Source organism: Mastigoproctus giganteus, chromosome 1, assembly GCF_048544385.1.
Source record: "Mastigoproctus giganteus isolate SK-2022 chromosome 1, ASM4854438v1, whole genome shotgun sequence".
Taxonomy (NCBI): domain Eukaryota; kingdom Metazoa; phylum Arthropoda; class Arachnida; order Uropygi; family Thelyphonidae; genus Mastigoproctus; species Mastigoproctus giganteus.
In genome coordinates, this window is record NC_143575.1 from 85,650,974 (window position 1) to 85,670,185 (window position 19,212).

General features: G+C 36.3%; 1 protein-coding gene across 2 annotated transcripts in view; it reads left to right on the forward strand.

Moving 5' to 3' along the window:
* LOC150090962 (secernin-2-like) overlaps nucleotides 1-19,212 on the forward strand; it is an 85,101-nt gene that overhangs the window by 39,107 nt on the left and 26,782 nt on the right. For both annotated transcript variants that reach the window (XM_090380872.1, XM_090380879.1), the window contains exons 5-6: nucleotides 4,630-4,839; nucleotides 14,459-14,553. In XM_090380872.1, coding sequence (XP_090236998.1) covers nucleotides 4,630-4,839; nucleotides 14,459-14,553 — 305 coding nt within the window. The remainder of the gene's footprint in view (nucleotides 1-4,629; nucleotides 4,840-14,458; nucleotides 14,554-19,212) is intronic.

Consider the following 19,212-nt stretch of genomic DNA (forward strand, 5'->3'; position numbering starts at 1 on the left):
CATTTCTAGTACAATATGGAGTGTAGATTGTCATACTCTGCTCTACTTATGTAGATAATTATAGACCTCTTGGCTGTGGATCACTCTTTATGATTCCTCTAGAAATCATAAAAAGAGTGCTTTGAGGATTGTCCTAGGCACATTCAGAACTTTCTCAGTTCAAAGTCTGTATGTTGAGGCCCATGAACCTTCACTCAGTATCAAAAGAAAGATATTGTTGCTCAACTATGCAGCTAAAATTAAAAGCCTCCCTTCCCATTCCATTTGACTACTACTGCATGGTCTGCAGTGGACAGTGCACTATAGAAAAAAATCTGGAGTAAATTGGCATACTAGTATCAGATTACAGATGCTAACAGAATGCCGGAATGTTCACTTTCATAAACTCCTCAGAAACTTCACAGATCTGAGTCATCCATGGATTACCTTTACGATTTATTGTGCCAATTACTATAAGCAATATGGGGAAAAGATTCTCTAACAAATATTAACATCCAGAAACTAAATATTGCTCACAATGTCATTATTCCCATCTTAGTAAGATTTACACTGATGTTCCAAAGTCTGGCAATGAAGTGGGCACAGCTGCTATCTATCCTAATACAACTGTTTCTATTTCACTTCCCACTGCAGCTTTACCATTGAGTTTCATGCCATTAAGTTTGCCCTATAAAATATTTTCTACCTGTCAGTTCCAAAAAAAAAAAAAAAAAGAGAGCATAATATATAATGAATCATAGTGTTTTCTCTTAGCTTTGAAAAGCACCTGCTCACCTAACAATCCCTTATTAAAACTGGTAAGAGCTGGGACAATACATCTCCATGAGTTGGCAAGCTGTTGTCTTCTGTTGGATTCCATGCCACACTGGCATACCAGGAAATGATTGTGTGGACCATGGTGCCAAACATCTAGTAAACAGGCTCAGATTTTCTCGTGTTTGTGTTATATACTGATTATAGATACAGTATATGGAGAATATGTATAGAATAATGGATACTTCTATGGCAAATGAGATTCATAACAAACTCTTTCAATTTAAACTTGAACCACAATTATAGATCTCTAGCTTCTGTACAAATAGAAAAGAAGAAATCAATTATTCAAGTACCCCAACTAGGTCATATCCTTCTTATCCACTTTTTTTTTTCTTTTTACAGGAAATGATCCTCCACATTGTGCACACTGCTTGACGCCACTCGCCGCAGTTTACTTGATAAAGGTTCTTGTAGACCTTAGAGGAAACAATACCCCACACTGTTTTCTTAAGATCAACAAGAACCTTTATCACTGTACCATATCACAGGTAGTGACACAAAACTCTCTGAATTTTTTTATTTTCTAAAACAAATTTAACTTATGACTGCTTCTAACTGCTCTTATAGAAGTCATATGTAGCCACAATTATTTTGATAGGTGGAATATGGCCTAATTAGTCCTTGCACCAAAACTCCCATAATAATAACAATAACCTGGTCTGCTTTGTCTGCCTATTAGAGGACATATGCAAAAATCCAAATGTAGGATTTGTAATTCTACTTCTCTGATAACTAGGCTGAAGTATGTATGTATGGAACCAGCTACTTTATGGTAACTAAGTTTTGGGCCACTTTTCTTGTGCAGCTGGCCTGTAAGTGTAAAATAGAAGTAGTACTCTTTTTATGAGTGAAGGGAAGGACCATACTTGTATGCTTGCTCATCAGGTAAAAATAGTAGAATGTATGAAGGAAAGTGGGAATAAGTTATTCACATAAAATTTTTAAAAAAATTCATATCACATCATTTACTTTATTAATTGGGAGATGAAAACTATTGCAAGAACTGAATTAAAGCATTTTCTGGTAGATTATTCAGCAATAGTCAACATTTATATGAAGATTGGCAGGATGGTTAATGACAGAATTCAGGCTATGCTTCAATGGGATCTAAAAAAAATTTAGGCAGATGGGCTGAGAATTGACAGTTGAAGTTTAACATTGACAAATGCAAGGTACTGCATATGGTTAACAGTAATCCCAGATTAATGTACCAACTGTGTGGCACCACATTCAGTGTAGTGGAGTATGAAAAATACCTGGGGATAGTTGTGCAGTCAGATATGAGAACAGGCTGCCAGGACACCTCATGGGGTATTGTCAATTATATACAGGAATTTTTCCAGCAGGGATAAGGAGATGATTTTCCCTTTGACTTTGCCTTTGTATAAGGCAATGGTTAGGCTACATCTCAAGTACTGCATACAGGCTATTGTATGCAGTACTTGAGATGTGGGTGCAGAGAAGAGCAGCGAGATTAGTGAGGGAGCAAAGTGCGCTCTTATCAGGAAAGGCTTCAGTTCTGCAAATTCCAGCATCTGGAGACTAGGCATCTGTGGAGTGATCTGATTAAGATGTTTAAAGATTTTAATGGATTGAGTAAGCTCAGTGCCTATGGAATCTGTGGAATAGATGTATGAAAATTTGCCTTCAGCCAACAGGTAGTTGATTGTTGAAAAAAAAAACTTCCATTTGGTGTTGTAGAGGTGGGGTAGTTTGAATAAATTCAAGGAGGAACTAGACAAACTGTTAGAGTGAATAGACAGGTGATATTCAAAGGTTTTTTTTTTTTTTTTTTGCTAATACTATATAAGCTTGCTTTCTTGTATCATTTGCCACTACTAGTACTGTTTTCTTAGTAGCTTTTGCTCTCTCTATGCCATAAAAGTCTTCCTAAGAAAGTTGAACAAAATAAAGTACAGTGCCTCCTTAGTTTATGATAATTTCTATTATTGAAAATGTTGCTATGTGAAGAGAAGTGTAAACAATTTACCCATGAAATTCATTTATTGTTGCATTTATATTGTTCTTACAATAAATGAATTTCAGGGCTAATCTGTCTACGTTTCTCTTCATTGTTAAATTTTGTATTGCTATTATTAAATTTATACTATTCTTACATTTGGTTTGATAATGAGATGTATAACCCCAAACAACAGTGAAAAATTTTTTCAATAGAAATATAGTGGATTTAATGTATTTTTTAACGCTGATTTCAAATGTGCAGTGTACTTTTTAGCTGATTTCAGATGTGCCCATTTTTAGCTAGCACACTCAGTTCATAAGATATTTCATGTTTTAGTTTTCTTGTACTTAGACCTAAACTCTGTGTGTTTGTATTAGTTAGGCTGCTTTGGCTCATCTTGCTACAGAAAGGGAAAGTCAAAAAAAATTGAGTATGCAATGTCTCATTAATGGTCATTAGACCAGTGGTCACAGTGGCAAACTGACTGAAGGAATGGAATTTTCTGCAAAAAGATACAATATCTGTATTTCATAAACAACAAAAAGAGCTTTCTTCATATTTTATTATGTAACATTTTACATTTACTAATGTAATGCTGTTGATGGACTGTTTGATGCCTTCGGAAGAGAACACAAGAGGTATAGAGGCTTTACATCAACTCTTAAATTAAGTCTAAAAGCTGTGCTACTCCACATTGGAAACATACATACAACCCTCTATACCAATTGGTCATGCTGTCTACATGAAAAAAATCCTATGAGAACATGGAATGCCTCTTAAGAAAAGTACAGTATGGTAAGTACAGGGGGTATATCTGTAGAGATTTCAAAGTTATTGGGATCCTTTTGGGTATACAATATGGCTATACAAAATATTATTGCTTTTTGTGCAAGTGGAACAGTCAAATGAAAAATCATTCATTACAAAATTAAGGTTTGGTTCTCTTGCATGAATCTTGTATCTGGAAATAGTGTCATCTATAAGCCATTGATTAAACAAATATATTTTTACCGCCTCTTCACATAAAGTTAGGTCTAATAAAGAATTTAATAAAAGCTGTGAATAGGAATGGTTATTTAAAACTAAAGTTTCATGCATTAGCAATGCCAAAATTGAAGGTGTATTCACTGGTCCACAGATCAGAGAGTTACTGAAAGGTGAATATTTTGAAAGTGTATTAAATCCTTTGGAAGTGGAAGCATAGGACTCCTTCAAGAAAGTTTGTGAACATTTTTTGAATAAAAATGGAGCAGCAACTATAAAATTTTAATTGAGAATTTCAAGAATTTCTCTAAAAATACATTTCTTTCATTCCCATTTAAAGACTAAATGGGAATTGAAACTTTGGATATTTTAGTAATGAACATGGAGAATGTTTTCATCATAATATTTCTACCTTTGAAAAATGTTACCAAGGAAGGTGGAATCACAGTATGCTGTGCTTCCACCTTCCTTGAGAGAGCGAGAGAGAGAGACTTCTGATCATTACAAAAGAAAAAGCAAGTGAGAAAAAAAATTTACATTTTTTGTGTTATTGTAATATTTGTTAAAATTTCTTTAAAATTTTCAATAAACATAACCAGCATTCTTCTCTAACTTTTGATTCTAGGCAATACCTGATATCAAATTTAGATTTAGCTTATCAAAATCCCTGAGATGTACCATATTTTGGATGGAAGAAATTAAAAGTTTAAAATTTTTTGTCTTGTGTATCAGATAATTTTTTAGAAATTTTTTTAAAATATTATTACATATGTTAGTGATATTTTTAGTGTCTTATTAATTTACCAAAATAATTGAATATGCTATTGAAATTTCATCATATGAATAGTAATTTTTTTCTATTTAAGGTGAAGTAAGAAACATCTCCAATGAATTGTCCATTGGAACTAAAATTGACTTGATGAGTAGGAAGTTAAAATCACATGCGCAAAAATCAGGATTTTGGAATGCAGATGAAGGCCCATTCAATTTCAGAAAAGCTTATAGTGAAAGTGATAGTGAAGATGGTTATCGCTACAAAAGTGGGAGACATCTTCTAAAAAAATTATCACATTCAGGTGTTGTTTTTAATTATATAAAAGCAAAATACAGAGTCTGATCATAAACTTCTAAGACTTTATTTATTACAAAAGAAGCTGTTAGGTTAGAAGGCCAAGATGATAAGTAAGTGTAGGGGAGGGGTCACCACATTACTAATTTGAAGCACTCCTTGCTACACCAAACCAGTAATGAGCAGCATGATTGGAGTTCAGATGTCTTAGGCTTCTGCCAAAAGCCATAATGCATACAAAAGCAAAACAATGTGTGTACGTTGAGTTATGTTATGGAGAATGGAAAAAAACAGATCAAAGAAATCCTCCAGATGCTTAAGAATTGCATTTGAATGAATGCATGTTTTTTAGTAAGGATGTTATTTAGTAGTGAATAAAACATTTCCAAATTGTCCAAGTATATGTTCTATATGACTACCATTCTTGATAAAATATGAAAACGAAATTCATTCTCATTAGCAATCCAATTTCTGATGAATTGAAAATCTTTAGATCATGCAAGGTGATTTTGCCAAAAACCTTGGTATGCATCAAGTATCAGTAAAATTTGTTCTAAGATTGTTAAACGATGGTCTACATCATTTAACAATCTAGCATTCATTGTTAAGAGCTCTGCAAGGAGCTGAAAAGAAGGGTGGAAATGGAACCTAATTTCATCAGTGATATTATTAAAGGTAATTAAATTCTAATCATCCTGGTGACAGTCTAAAAAAAGCTTGACCGATGACAGTTTGTCAAATATGAAAACAGTTTTACAGACATTTAGGATATGTGTTATGAATTTTTCAGAAGTCGTTCAGTGATTTGGATTCAATTGAGGAAAAAAATATTAAGGGAAAACATAACAGTTGTTCAAAAATGCTGGATTGTTTCCACACCATGATATTGTCCCCACACACACACTCCCCATCACACTCTCCGTGCAAGAATTTTTGGTCCTAAAATCATTCCTGTAGTCTCCTAACCTTGTGCCACGTGATCTTTTCTCTCTCTTTCTTTCTTTCTTTATTTTTTTTCCCCACTCAAAATGAAGCTGAAAAAATATTTCATGACATTCCTACCATCCAACAGAACAACAATAGATGTAAACTGACTTACAGTTGAGGACCTCCAGTGATGCATCCAGTGGCACTTTGCATATCATCAGGACAGAACTATTTTGAAGGATATCACTTATAAAATGTTGTAATGCACCCAGACCTTTTTCTATAAAAATAAAGATGATTTATTCTCACCATTTTAGAAAATTAGTCTTAGAAATTTTTGATCAGATCAAATTTTTAAATTTCAATATCAGTAAAAATTTCACATACTTTATTCTGTAGTATATAAATATTATTGATTTTCTGCTTTTTTTTTTTAACCAATTTTGAGCTATTCAAAGTATATTGTTCATGTACTATTACTTCCTTTATGTATATCTCCTGTATATCTAATTACATTAAAACACACACCAGAGTCACTTCCCTCAGGGCAACATCACATAACCTATTTCAAAGTAGTCCTACTTATTTATATTTTATTAATATTAAGGTCAGTTTTACTGCCTAACTTCTTAACTGTCCTCATTTGCACTTTCTAAAAAACCTATATTTTAGAATTAGCTGTGAGTAGCAAAAATTTATTTCAAGTGAATTTTCAAGTTTGAAACTGTATTTGTGATCACTTCTTATTAATAACATTTTGTCATTAAAAACAAGTGTTGGTAAAGCAATTTTTTGATCATTAGCATCCAAATACTATACCCAGTAGAGATACAGGTAACTGTAATAGTACATATCACTTCTTCTGGGCTATCAGCTATTCATTCACTACCATTTTTCCTTGCTATCCTATATTTAGATCTCTAGTATTATTAGTATTCCCAGCAAGAATATGTCTTCTTTCTTCTAATAATTGTTTCATAACCAACAACCCATCTTCCTCTTAGACTGTCCTTGACAGCCCATTACCATATATTTTTTTATATATATATATGTTTACCCACTCTCCCTTCTCTTATTCTTTCTACATGCCAACACCACTTTCCTTTGATTGGTTATTTACTACCAAGATTTATGTGATATCCAAATTTGTATGACGGGTCTTGCTCTTGCATCCATCCGTTAGTTCATTATTTTTTTAAAACATACATTTCTGAAGATATTTAATTTTTGATAATTTTCTTTATTTCTTATCCAGCTTTAAAATTGTATTATAAAAATAATTATCTTTTGGCTAATTTTTCTTTTGCTCCAAATGAATTTAACTATCTTCTTGCTCTATTTATTCCATTGTTTATTTCCAAATCCAATCTTCCCATTTACTTTTTAAAATTTTTGGTTATTTAGGATACCCTCTGAATTCTTCTTGTTTCTCCCAACTTTCATAACTTTTGTTTTTGTGTAACTAATTTTCAGACAATATTGTCTACAACTATATCTTCGGACACAGAGATTCTTGAAGGCCTGGCAAACCTTTGTTTAACAGCATAACATCAAATGCATATAATAATTATTCAATGTTACATCTCCCACTCTAAACTTTACAAGTAATTTACATTCTTTTATTAAATTGTCTATGAAATTATAAAAAGAAGAGGCAATAAGCAGCAGCCCTGTTCCTTACTCTAACCATTGCTAAATACTTCCTTCAGTCCTCACTTGTAAATTTGCCATTTCCTTTTTCATTTCCCTTTAAAAAAAAGAATACACTGGTATTACATTTTTTTAAAACTTTCTGCTTTTTAATAAAAATAGGTGAACTTGTGCAATTTAGGTGCTAATTTCAGATCTGTAATTGATTTTACCTTATCACGCTAAGTTTGCACAAAAGTAAAAATAAAAAGTGGTATTCCTGTAGCAAAATATAGATGTATTTCACAGATAATTTTAAGTAGATAATATTAAGAACAAAAAGTTAATTTCCACCTCACTAAATTGACACTTTTTAATGGTTTCACAGTTTTTTTGTACATGTATAAATGTGCACTTTTCAAAACTTTTGCAGTCATCATATGGATCTCTTTTCAAACACCAAAACTAGTTTGCCATTATTATATTTCATTCCATATACTCATATTTCTTTTTTCATAGTCTTGATATCTTAGTTTTACCCTACACTTTACTCACTGGAGAGTAAAATGGTTCCATCACTTGTTTTTAAAGATCTAGGTTTGGATTCCATCTGAAACTTGGAAGAATTCTTAAATGCCTCTCAAGTCAGTGCTATAGTTAGCCTTGGGTGGGAGAATAGGGCTCTTGGTTTTTTAGCCTGCAAAACATGCAGATCAGTTTGTGAACACGCACTTATACACGCTAACCTTGACAATATAGCTTTAGATGATAATATGCTATATAAATAATAATCACAATAACAACTCATTGCACCAAGGTTCTGTGGAATATACAATGTGACCTTGTATATTCCACTTGGGTCCACTGTTGTTTTGTATATTTATCAATGATATTGATGAAGGTGTATCAGGCTTAGTGTCGAAGTTTGCAGATGATACAAAGGTTGGCAGGGTTGTTAATGACAGTAATGGCAGTGTGCTACTGCAACAGGATCTAGATAATTTGGGCAGATGGGCTAAAAAGTGGCAACTGAATATAACCTTGACAAATGAAAAGTACTGCCTATGGGTAGAAGTAACCCCAGAGAAACGTACCAACTGTATGGTACTACACTTAAGGTGGTAGAAAATGAAAAAGACCTGGGAGTAATTGTGCAGTCAGATATGAAGTTTTCTGAGCAATGCAGACAGGCTGCCAGGGCAGGTCATGGGGTTTTGTCAATGATATATAGGAATTTTGCTAGCAGGGAAAAGGAGGTGATTTATCCCTCTGTATAAGGCAATGGTCAGGCCACGCCTTGAGTACTGTGTACAGGTCTGGAGGCCTCATTTCAGGAAGGATGTAGATTTACTTGAGCGTGTACAGAGAAGGGCAACAAGATTGGTGAGGGGAATGAAGGGATCCTCTTACCAAGAGAGGCTTAAGTTCTGCAAATTGCAGTGGCTGGAGACTAGGCACCTGCGTGGTGATCTGATTGAGGTGTATAAGGCCTTGAATGGGTTGAGCACGCTGAATTCTGATGGGATCCTTCCACCTGTTCAGATTACGAACCTAAGGGGGCATAAATTCAAATTAAGAAAAGACAGTGTAGAATAGATGTGCGGAAATTTGCCTTTAGCCAGCGGATGGTTAATTGCTGGAACAAACTTCCATCTGTTGTTGTGGAAGTTGATAGGTTAAATAAATTTAAGTAGGAACTGGACAGGCATTTGGAGGGAATGGTGTGATTTTTTTTTTTTTTTTTTTGGCTGATGCTGCATAAACTCATACACTTGCTTTCTTGCATCACATGCCACTACTACTACCTTGAAAATGACTGTAACACATGTTTCAGCTAGCATTTTGGAATTAGTAACACATTTTTTCAGTCTTCTTGTAGTCCTTTGATTTTTAAATATATGAAAAGTTTTAAACAGCACTCTTGAGTGCTAACCAGGCCTTCTAAGACACAAACATCGTGAAATTATCATTTTTCAGCAACTCTGATTTGTGGATCATCAAAAACAGCAGGGTGTAATTTAGCATCACTTATCTCAGGAAATTTTGAAATGATGTATCAAAATCAATCTTATCTATGTCCTTAATGAATTGTTTAATTAATTTCAGTTTTATATATAGCACAGACACACAGAACTTTGCTGAGAGAGAGAGAGAGAGAGAGAGAGAGAGAGAGAGAGAGAGAGAGAGAGAGAGAGAGAGAGAGAGAGAGAGAGGCTCCTTAGTGACAATTTTGCTTGCAGGATTCAGATTATTAATTTTTTTCTAATCCAGTTATCATTCTTAACCATGTCCCATTTTCACAGAAAGCAAGAGAATTTTGTGTAACCTGCTCAAGAAGTTTAGGTAGAATCTTCTAATTTCCACAGGCTATTCACCAATGTTCACAGTATTTCTCCTTTTATAATGATAATAATAAGAACTTCAAACTGTCGTATGTTTTCTTTAAGTATGTGGAATAAATCACCAGAATCGAGAGTAATGTTTTTCCATTGTTTAGTACAATTTTGAAGTGAAATTTCTTTAGGCACACTCCAAGCAGTTTTCAGATGGGAGGTCGTTGTTTTTGTTGTTGTGTTTAGGAGCATTAGCAACTAAGGCCATATTGCTCCAGGATATGCGGTGGTCATTCCCTGACCTTTCCACATCTTCCGTATTTGGTGGTGACGGGCTCGAACCCCGGTCTAATCAAGAAGCATGTGATACGCACTACTGCTCCTTCCCACCTGGCTACGGAAGCTCAGATGGGAGTAACTTGCATTTGTGGATTGACAAAAAATGCAATGAAAATACAACAGAACAAACTAAATCATAAGTAAAAGCATTACAGGCGCTTTAAACAACCAACTAACATATTAGGCTCAATGCACCGTTCTCGTCCAATCACCGAAGTTACGCAATTTTAGGCCCGATTAGTAATTGGGAGGGTGGCCACATGGGAATACCCGTGTAGTTGACTTTTTGCCTTCCTTTCTTTTTTAATTGGTAAGGTAATAAAGTGTAAATCTCTCTGTCCCTTATATCTTCTATATTCGCTTATTAGAATCACCATTAGAATAGAATTAAAATTCAATTCGTAAACATGATCACAATGACCAGTGCTTGCTACATATCGTGTAGTGAGTGGTAATTTGTTATAGACCGTCCATCATAAAGTGATTTGATCATACAGTGAACCAATCATAAAGCGGGGTCCACTGTAAGGTGCAAGTATATGTGCAATGCATCCATGGATTGATAAAAATAGCCAAGAAAATGTGACAGGAAATGATTCGTTCCCCCACTATTGTACTGCTTCGTACGAGGCACGAGTGATGCACAGCCCAATCAGTACCCCTACTTATTGCATCATGCTATTTCTTTCATCATTCTCCACTGTATTTAAAAAATTTCGACAGAAAAAAATTTATAATTCAACATGTCAAAGACTAATAAAAGTGAGCGTTGTAAGGCATATAGATCACATTTATGTACAATGCGACCACTGAAACCACCTCCGTTGAGTACAAAGGAGAGATCTAAGCTATTTTGGCAGTGGAAGAAATTACAACATGCGATGGAGTTGAACAAAGAAGCCGTAGAAGGTCCATCCACATCTTAAGAGCCTTAAGTCTCCTCAGAAATGTTAGAAGTGAATTTGGAAGAAGGAGTCATGGAAGTTGATATTGCAAAACCAACTGCCAGAAGTATTCCATCAAATCTTTTACCACGTAATGGGCGTAATACACAGCTGGAGCAGCAACAGGATTTTAAGAAACACCGAAGCATCCAAACACTATTTAAACATACATTCCTGGATAATGGATTCGGTTCAGTCTGTTCTGTGTGTGATTGGCTTCAGTTCAAGAACAATGTGAAGATTGTAGCAGCTGAAGATCATGCTCTTCTTCAAACAACGTTTCCAAATGAGGATGTAAGTCAAATGTTGGCCTGTAACAGCTGTCGTGGCTCTCTCAAGGCAAAGTGATTCTGGCTGTATCGAAGTCAAATGGTTTTAAATATCATCCAATGCCACAGCACTTGCCGAAACTAGATTTGATAAAGGAACACACATCTCATATTTCCGAGGCTCCCATTCATGCAGATTCGTTGCCTGTGGTTGTTTGTTTGTTTGTTTGTTTGTTTCGGGATTTATTGGGCGCATCGGCAACTATGACCATAGTGCGCCAGTTGCCTGTGGAATTCATACAGTCAATACAAGGTCCTTGGCCAAGTGATAAATGTCCGCCAAAAGAAGTTTCACTTAATTTCCGCTGTGTGCTCGCCACACGCAGTTTTTTTTTTTTTTTTTTTTTTTTTTTTTTTTTTTTAAGTTTGTTATTGAGCAGTCATTGAAGAATCTCCATTCTGATGGATCATCCGTTGATTAAACCATTTAGTGTTAGTAAGGAGATGCAGGGAAGCAGACTTCTTTTGCATCAGTCCAAAAATAAATAAATAAAATACAACATTCATACTGTTCTCATTCCCACAAGATAACCATCCACTTCTGCTGTCAACTTTGTGATATGCCACATTGGAAAGCAACTTGTTCCAGTGTTAAACACCTTTCTGCCCATAGGTGAACCTCAGGAGATCCAAATCTTCTGCCATCCCCAGATCTCCCCTTAGTTCAAACATTGCACTCAGCCCTAATCTCGTTACCCTTCTTTGAACCCACTCTGGAAGTTTTCTGCCTTTATTTAGATGCAGTCTCTGTACCTAAATACAATATTCCAAATGCAATCTAACTATTGTCTTGTATAGAGAATAATGGCATCCTTCTCCATATTAGTATGGGCAGATGATGCGTTGAACCAAAGATTTTCTTCAGACAAAAATAAATAAAATTTATTTAATGTGAAGATTTATTTAATGTGAAGAATGAACATTTGTTAATGTCTGAAATCTAGCAAACTTGAGACCTGGAGCTTGCCAGCTTTTGGATTTTTCAGATTTTTGGATAATAAATCAAACCAAACATGAAACATTAAAATTCAAGCTTGGATAAAGGGAGAACACAATTGGCTGCACAATCATGTATTTTTTTTGATATTTTTTCTATGTGATTCCTTTGATCAAAATTTGGAAAGATGAAAGTTTTTTTTCATTGTGAAGTTACAAAATCTCTCCAGTAATATTCCATTTAAAAAAATAAAATAATAAGGAGAAAAAAATTAACAGAAAAAAAAATAATGCATGGGATATTTCTTACAAGATGATTTATCATTTCTTTGGAATAAAAGGGTAAAGGCTTTTAGATTTGCACCTCCTCCTTTACATGATCAAACACTTTTCCACTGCTTTTGGTGCCTGTGGGAAAGGTTTGCTTGCTGCAACTATTGAAACCACTTCAGTTGCCTTGAAATCAATACAAAAAAAAAGAAAAAAGCTGCTTCAGAGAAGAAACTTATTTTAATCAGAATACTGAGTCTGGATAATAATCTTTTAGTGTGTAATTTAGGTGTCAGTTTATCCAGCAAACCTGAGATAGGAGAAAAACCAGTTTTCAGAACTTTTTGATTTTCTGAATAGTATGTGTACCTCTATTGTATTGTTGGCCTATTGTACTTCTGAACATTGGATGAAAGTAGAAATCACAAATGAAATTTTCCATAGCTGTGTTTGGATACCTTTAATAAAGTGCTGCACACAAGCATGCCTCTTTTACTTACTAAAATAGTAAACAGCTACATGGTATATAACTGTATAGGCAAGAGTAACAATTATGACTGTAATAAACACCTCGGGGAAAAGCTTGCTATGAACCGTCAAGCAGATTTGCCAATTTTGTTCTGCAGGTATTTTGTTTCCAGGAAACAAAAACCTATTTCCATTTGTAAACAATATGGACCAGGGATGATACATTCCCCAATACAGGTAATCCCTTATTATAGTAGAGAATTTTTTTTCTCAATATCTATACCAAGCAAATTAAGTGCCAGGTTCCAACAGATTAAAATTAGTAGAGGCATATGATGCAAGAAATCAAACTTATACAGCATCAGCCAAAAAAAAACTTTCCACTTCACCCATTCATTTGCCCCAAAAGTTTATCCAGTTCTTCCTTTAATTTATTTAAGCTATCAACTTCCACAACAACAGATGGAAGTTTGTTCCAGCAATCAACTACCTTCTGGCTAAAGGCAAATTTCCACACATCTATTTGACAACTGTCTTTCCTCAATTTGAATTTATGCCTCTTAGGTTCATAATCTGAGCAAGAGGAAGAATCCCATCAGCATTGAGCCTGCTCAAACCATTCAAGGCCGTTTATACCTTATAAAATTTAATTATGTAAAAACAGAATGGGTCAGCAGGTTACAAATTTGTAAAACTACTGTTGAATAGATTGTGGAAAAGTACTGAGATACTTATGACCAGAAGTAAAGTAAAGCCAGAAAAAGTGGGAAATTTAAAGGTCTCGTAGTCAGTGAACTATGTCATACAAGTTGGTAGATGACTCTCATCAACTGGTGCAATACCACCACTTTGCTTATTGGAGGCTTGAAGTGGTAAAGTTTTACAGCTTCATTGTTATGGCAACTAGTACAGTAGCACTTGTCCTTCATGAGAATATAGTTTGTTCATCTCTTGTCACTTATTTAGAGTTCTTATTAATGTTACTTATAAGTTTAAATTCCATGAAAAACTAAAATAATTCTTAAAGCCCTTTGAATCTGAGTTATGGTTAGCTAATCTCAGGTGGAGAAAGTAGTGTTTTCCCCATAAGTTATTTTGGATTTTTCTGCTCACAAAACATGCACATTAGCCAGTAAACACACACACACGTTAAAATAGCTTATGCAGTTATTTTAATGTGTGTATTCAAAGTAAGGAATGTACTCAAAAATAGCATGTTGAGTTCAATAGCATTTTAGCACTTTTCATAGTACATAAGGCATTTCAGAACTTCAGCATATCTAAGGACTGTCGTGCTAAGGCTATTCAGTTGACATTACTCTACATTAATGTGATAATATTTTTAAATTGAATATGTAAGCAGAAGAAATGGGATAAGAAATAATGACAGTCAATAGAAATGCCTACAGATTGTCAGTTTTACTTAGTTTTCTCTAAATCTCTTTTTATAGGGGAGTTTAAAGAAAATCATATGTTTGAAGTATTAAGAGACAAACCAAGTGGTATATGCATGTCTTCTGGTTCTTTTGTCTCCACAGGAAGCCAGGTATCAGTTACATAAATGTAATTTATTTTTTTTATTTTTTTTTTTTTTTTCCATTTTAGAGTGTACTCTAATACTTCATTTAATCTTAACTGGAATATTTTTAAAATTATTTGGATATAGATATAAATACTTAGGCAAATCATATCAGTCAATTATTGAATTTTTAACTTAATAGAAAATTTAAATAGTTTAATTCCCCATGAAAATACCAGTTAAAATAGATTAAATTTATCTTTAATATCATGGTATATTGTGTTACTTGAACTAGTATACTTAACATCATTAATCCAAAAGAAAAAGGAGTTTTTTTTTCCAAGCAGAAGACAATGCAGAGAACTGTTGCAGCAACAGTTCTCTACAATCAATTTAATAAAAAGATATAGAAAAATTAGGCAGGTGGGCTGAGAAATGGCAATTGAAGTTTAACATTGACAAATGCAAGGTACTGCATATTGGTAGTAGTAATCTCAGATTAATGTACTAACTGTGTGGCACCACACTAAGGGTAGTGGAGAACAAAACAGAGACAGGTTCACTGCCTTTCCCATCTGAACAACAAGAGTAACACTGATTAACAGAGCTCAGTATCAGATGTTTTTTATACAGTATATTTATACGGGACACTGTATAAAAAACACCTGATACTGAGCTCTGTTAATCAGTGTTACTCTTGTTGTTCAGATGGGAAAGGCAGTGGACTTAAGCGAGTTTGACAAAGGCCAAATTGTAATGGCCAGACTGGATCAGAGCATATCCAAAACGGCACGACTGGTGGGATGCTCATGGTTAGCTGTGGTATTACCTACCGAAAGTGGTCCAAGGAGAGAAAACCCATGAACTGCCAGCGAGGTGTTGGACAACCATGGCTCATCGATGCTCGAGGTGAACGAAGGCTCTCGTGGCTGGTATGTGGCAACAGAAGGGTGACTGTGGTGCAACTAGCTGGTAAATGGAATGCTGGTGATGGGAGTAATGTGTCACGACACACAGTACATCGAACCCTGCTAAAAATGTGGCTGCATAACCGCAGACTGCTCTGAGTGACCATACTAATCACAGTTCACCGGTGACAGCATCTACAATGGGTACGCGAGCATCGAAACTGGACTTTTATTGATTGGAAGAAGGTCGTCTGGTCCGATGAATCATGTTTCCTGTTGCACCATGTGGACGGCTGGGTACGTGTGTGTCATTTACCTTGGAAAGTGATGGCGCCTGGAAAGTGGTGGCAGCAGCATGCTTTGGGCGATGTTCCGCTGTGATACCCTGGGTCTAGTCATCCATGTGCCGAGCACTCTGACGTCTACCGCCTACCTAAACATCATTGCTGACCAGGTACACCCTTTCATGGCAATGGTCTTCCCCTCTGGTGGTGCCGTCTTTCAGTAGAATTATGCACCATGCCACACCACCCGAATTGTTGGAGACTGATTCACAGAACATGAGGAAGACTTCCTGGTATTGTCGTGGTCTCCATATTGCCCAGACATCAATTTCATCGAACATCTGTGATTTGTGTTGGAACAGCAACTCCGATCTGTGGTGGCTCAACCATGGATCTTACAGGAGTTAAAGGATCTGCTGGTTACATGTTGGTACCAGATACCACAAGGCATTTAGAAATCTTGTAGCGTCCATGCCTTGCTGGGTACAAGCTGTTTCAACTGCACATGGAGGATCAACATCATAATAGATAGGTGGTCATAATGTTTTGGCTCATCAGTGTGTGTGTATATATATATATTATATATATATATATATATATATATATATATATATATGAAGTTTACTGAACATTACACACATGCTGCCAGGGCTGCTCATGAGTTCTGTCAATGATATGCAGGAATTTTGCCAGTAGGAAAAAAGACGTGATTATCCCATTATATAAGGCAGTGGTTAGGCCATATCTTTAGTACTGCATACAGGTCTAGAAGGCTCATTTTAGGAAGGTTGTTGATTTGTTAGAATGGGTGCAATGAAGAGCAATGAGATTAGTGAGGGGCACAAAAGGATACTCTTACCAAGAAAGGTTTTAGTTCTGCAAATTGCTACATCTGGAAACTAGGAACCTGCATACAGATCCGATTGATGTATGCAAGGCTTTGAATGGATTGAGTAAGCTAAATGTTGATAGCATCCTTCCTCTTACTCAAGCAACATACATAAGGGAGCATAAGTTTAAACCTAGGAAGGATAGTTGCAGGATAGGTAGGCAGAAATTTGCTCTCACTCAGCGGTTAGAAGTGTTGGTTTTTTCTTTTTTGGCTGATGATGTTATAAGTTTGCTTTTTTGCATTATTTGCCATTATTAATACTAATAGTAAAAATCACCTTGAAAAATAAAGGAAACTTTCAGAAAAAAAAATATACATGACAGGTACAAAGAGCCCAATTATACTGTTTGCACAATTCTTTTGGTGCAGATATATTATCCATAATTAATATAATCAACTACCCTAAAAGGTGGGATGAGGATTCGAAATATGCTTGCTGATTAGGCTTTGTACACTGCAGCTAAAGCTAATTCTAGAAAAGATAGATCCATTTGCTCATAATGGTGTATTAATAAAGGACAAAATATGAATGGAAGCTAGGTTTTTCTGCAAACAATTTATTTCTTTACTTTTTTTTTCATCAGTAAAAAAAAAAAAAAAATAGTCTGTAGTGTTATCATACTCTTTCCTCTGTCAGAAGATACTGATTCACTTTCCCTTAAACCTCAACTAGCAAGGAAGCTTATTTCAGTGGTCAACAATAATACTGTGGCCAAGTGTAAACTTCCTGAACTCCATTCTATTTTTTTCCACAGTAGTATATAGTTGTGCAACCCTCCCCTCCCCCATGGTTTTTGTATCCCATTGCAGATCTACCCCAAAAGATGCCTTGTTTCCAAGCTTTGTAACCTCGCCTTTGTAGTCTCTCCTCATCTGGCTGCCTCTTTCCTTTTCCCACCAGACAAGCCATCCATCGTTGGACCCATTCAAGATGCTTATTGTCTTTTGTTAAATGTGGTCTACAAGCCTGAACACAATATTTCAAATGCAGTCTCACCATTAACTTATATTACGAAAATTTATTTTGTTTCACAGAGCAAACTAGAATTACAATTAATAAGCTTTCGGCTGGGAGGCAGCCTTCTTCAGATTGAATACATGAATGGCAGTTGGAATAGAGATGTGCACTGCCAGGATGGTGCGTGAGGCGCGTGGTTAATTGTTTGTTGATGTTTGTGGCTGTGACATATGGTGGTGACATGGCCAACGTTTGTCTATGGATAGAATTACTGCCTCTGTAATGGGGTTAACTTGGCAACCACTGTTCCTGTTCAAAGAGGCATCCGAGCATTTTATATTTAACGATTCCAACCAGGTGCGCTTTAGGTAATGGTGGGACCTGTCTGCAACCACGACATCGCGGTGTGGGTCGATGTCGTGGCGGGTTGTCCAGACATGTTCGGCGATAGCTGAGTGTTCTACATCTGCCAAACGGATCGCCCTTTTATGTTCTGAGAGACGTTTCTCGAGTCGACGTCCGGTCTCTCCAAAGTAGCAGCTGGTGCAGTCACGGCAAGAGATGCGATAGACCAAACCGCTCTGTAGAAGAGTGGGGATGGGTGTTTTTACGTTGGAGATAAGAGAACGCAGTTTCTTGCCTGAGAGTTGGATGCATTTTATCCCATATGATGTTAGGATTCTACCGATCTGTTGTGACAGGTTGGGGTAGTATGGGATAAATGCCCTCGTGGATGACTCGTCACTGTTGGCGTTGCTGTTGGTTGTCGCGTTGTCGCGTGCCTGTAGATCACAACCTGTCAAGGACGTCGATAGGATAGCCACACTTCGTAAGGTCTACTTTGACTCTGGTGATCTCTTTGCGTCTCTCATCTGCGGAGCTGGAGTGCGTCCAGGCGCGAGTTAGCAAGGTTCGGGCAGTGGAGAGGAGGTGGCCCCGCGTGTGTGCTGACCAGAAGTTGGTAAATTGGCCAGCACACATGGGTTTGCAATAAACTGTCATCTTCAGGCATGTCTTCGCGCCGGACTAGTGTATCTAGGTATGGTATAGAGTTATTCGACTCCAGCTCAATTGTAAACTTTATGAAGGGCGATAGTGAGTTGAGGTGGGTTAGGAGTCGTTGGCCCGAGTCTCTAGGGATGACAACGAACACATCGTCTACATAGCGACACCAAAAGGCGATGTGATCTGGCACGTGTGTAAACGCACATCCCTCTAACTCCTCCATCACGATGTTTGCTGTGACAGAGCTGACAGGGGAACCCATGGCTGTGCCATGTATCTGCTGGTAGATTGAGTCATTAAACATGATTGCACCCCCTGTTAAGCACAGTCTGAGGGCGGCGGAAATGTCATCAGGTGTCAGCCTAGTTCTGTCGCTAAGGGTTTCATCGTTGTCCAAGAGTTGTTTTGCACAAGAGATGGCAAGTTCCACTGGGATGGAGGTAAATAGTGATATTACATCGAGCGAAGCCATGACTTGATCCTGTGAGATGGATATAGAGTGGATCCTTTCTATGAACTCAACACTGTTGGAGACAGTGTAGGTGGTCTTGCCAACTAGAGGAGAAAGAAGTCTCGAGACAAACTTGGACAGCTCGTAAGTCGGTGATCCACAGCAGGATACAATTGGTCTTAGTGGTG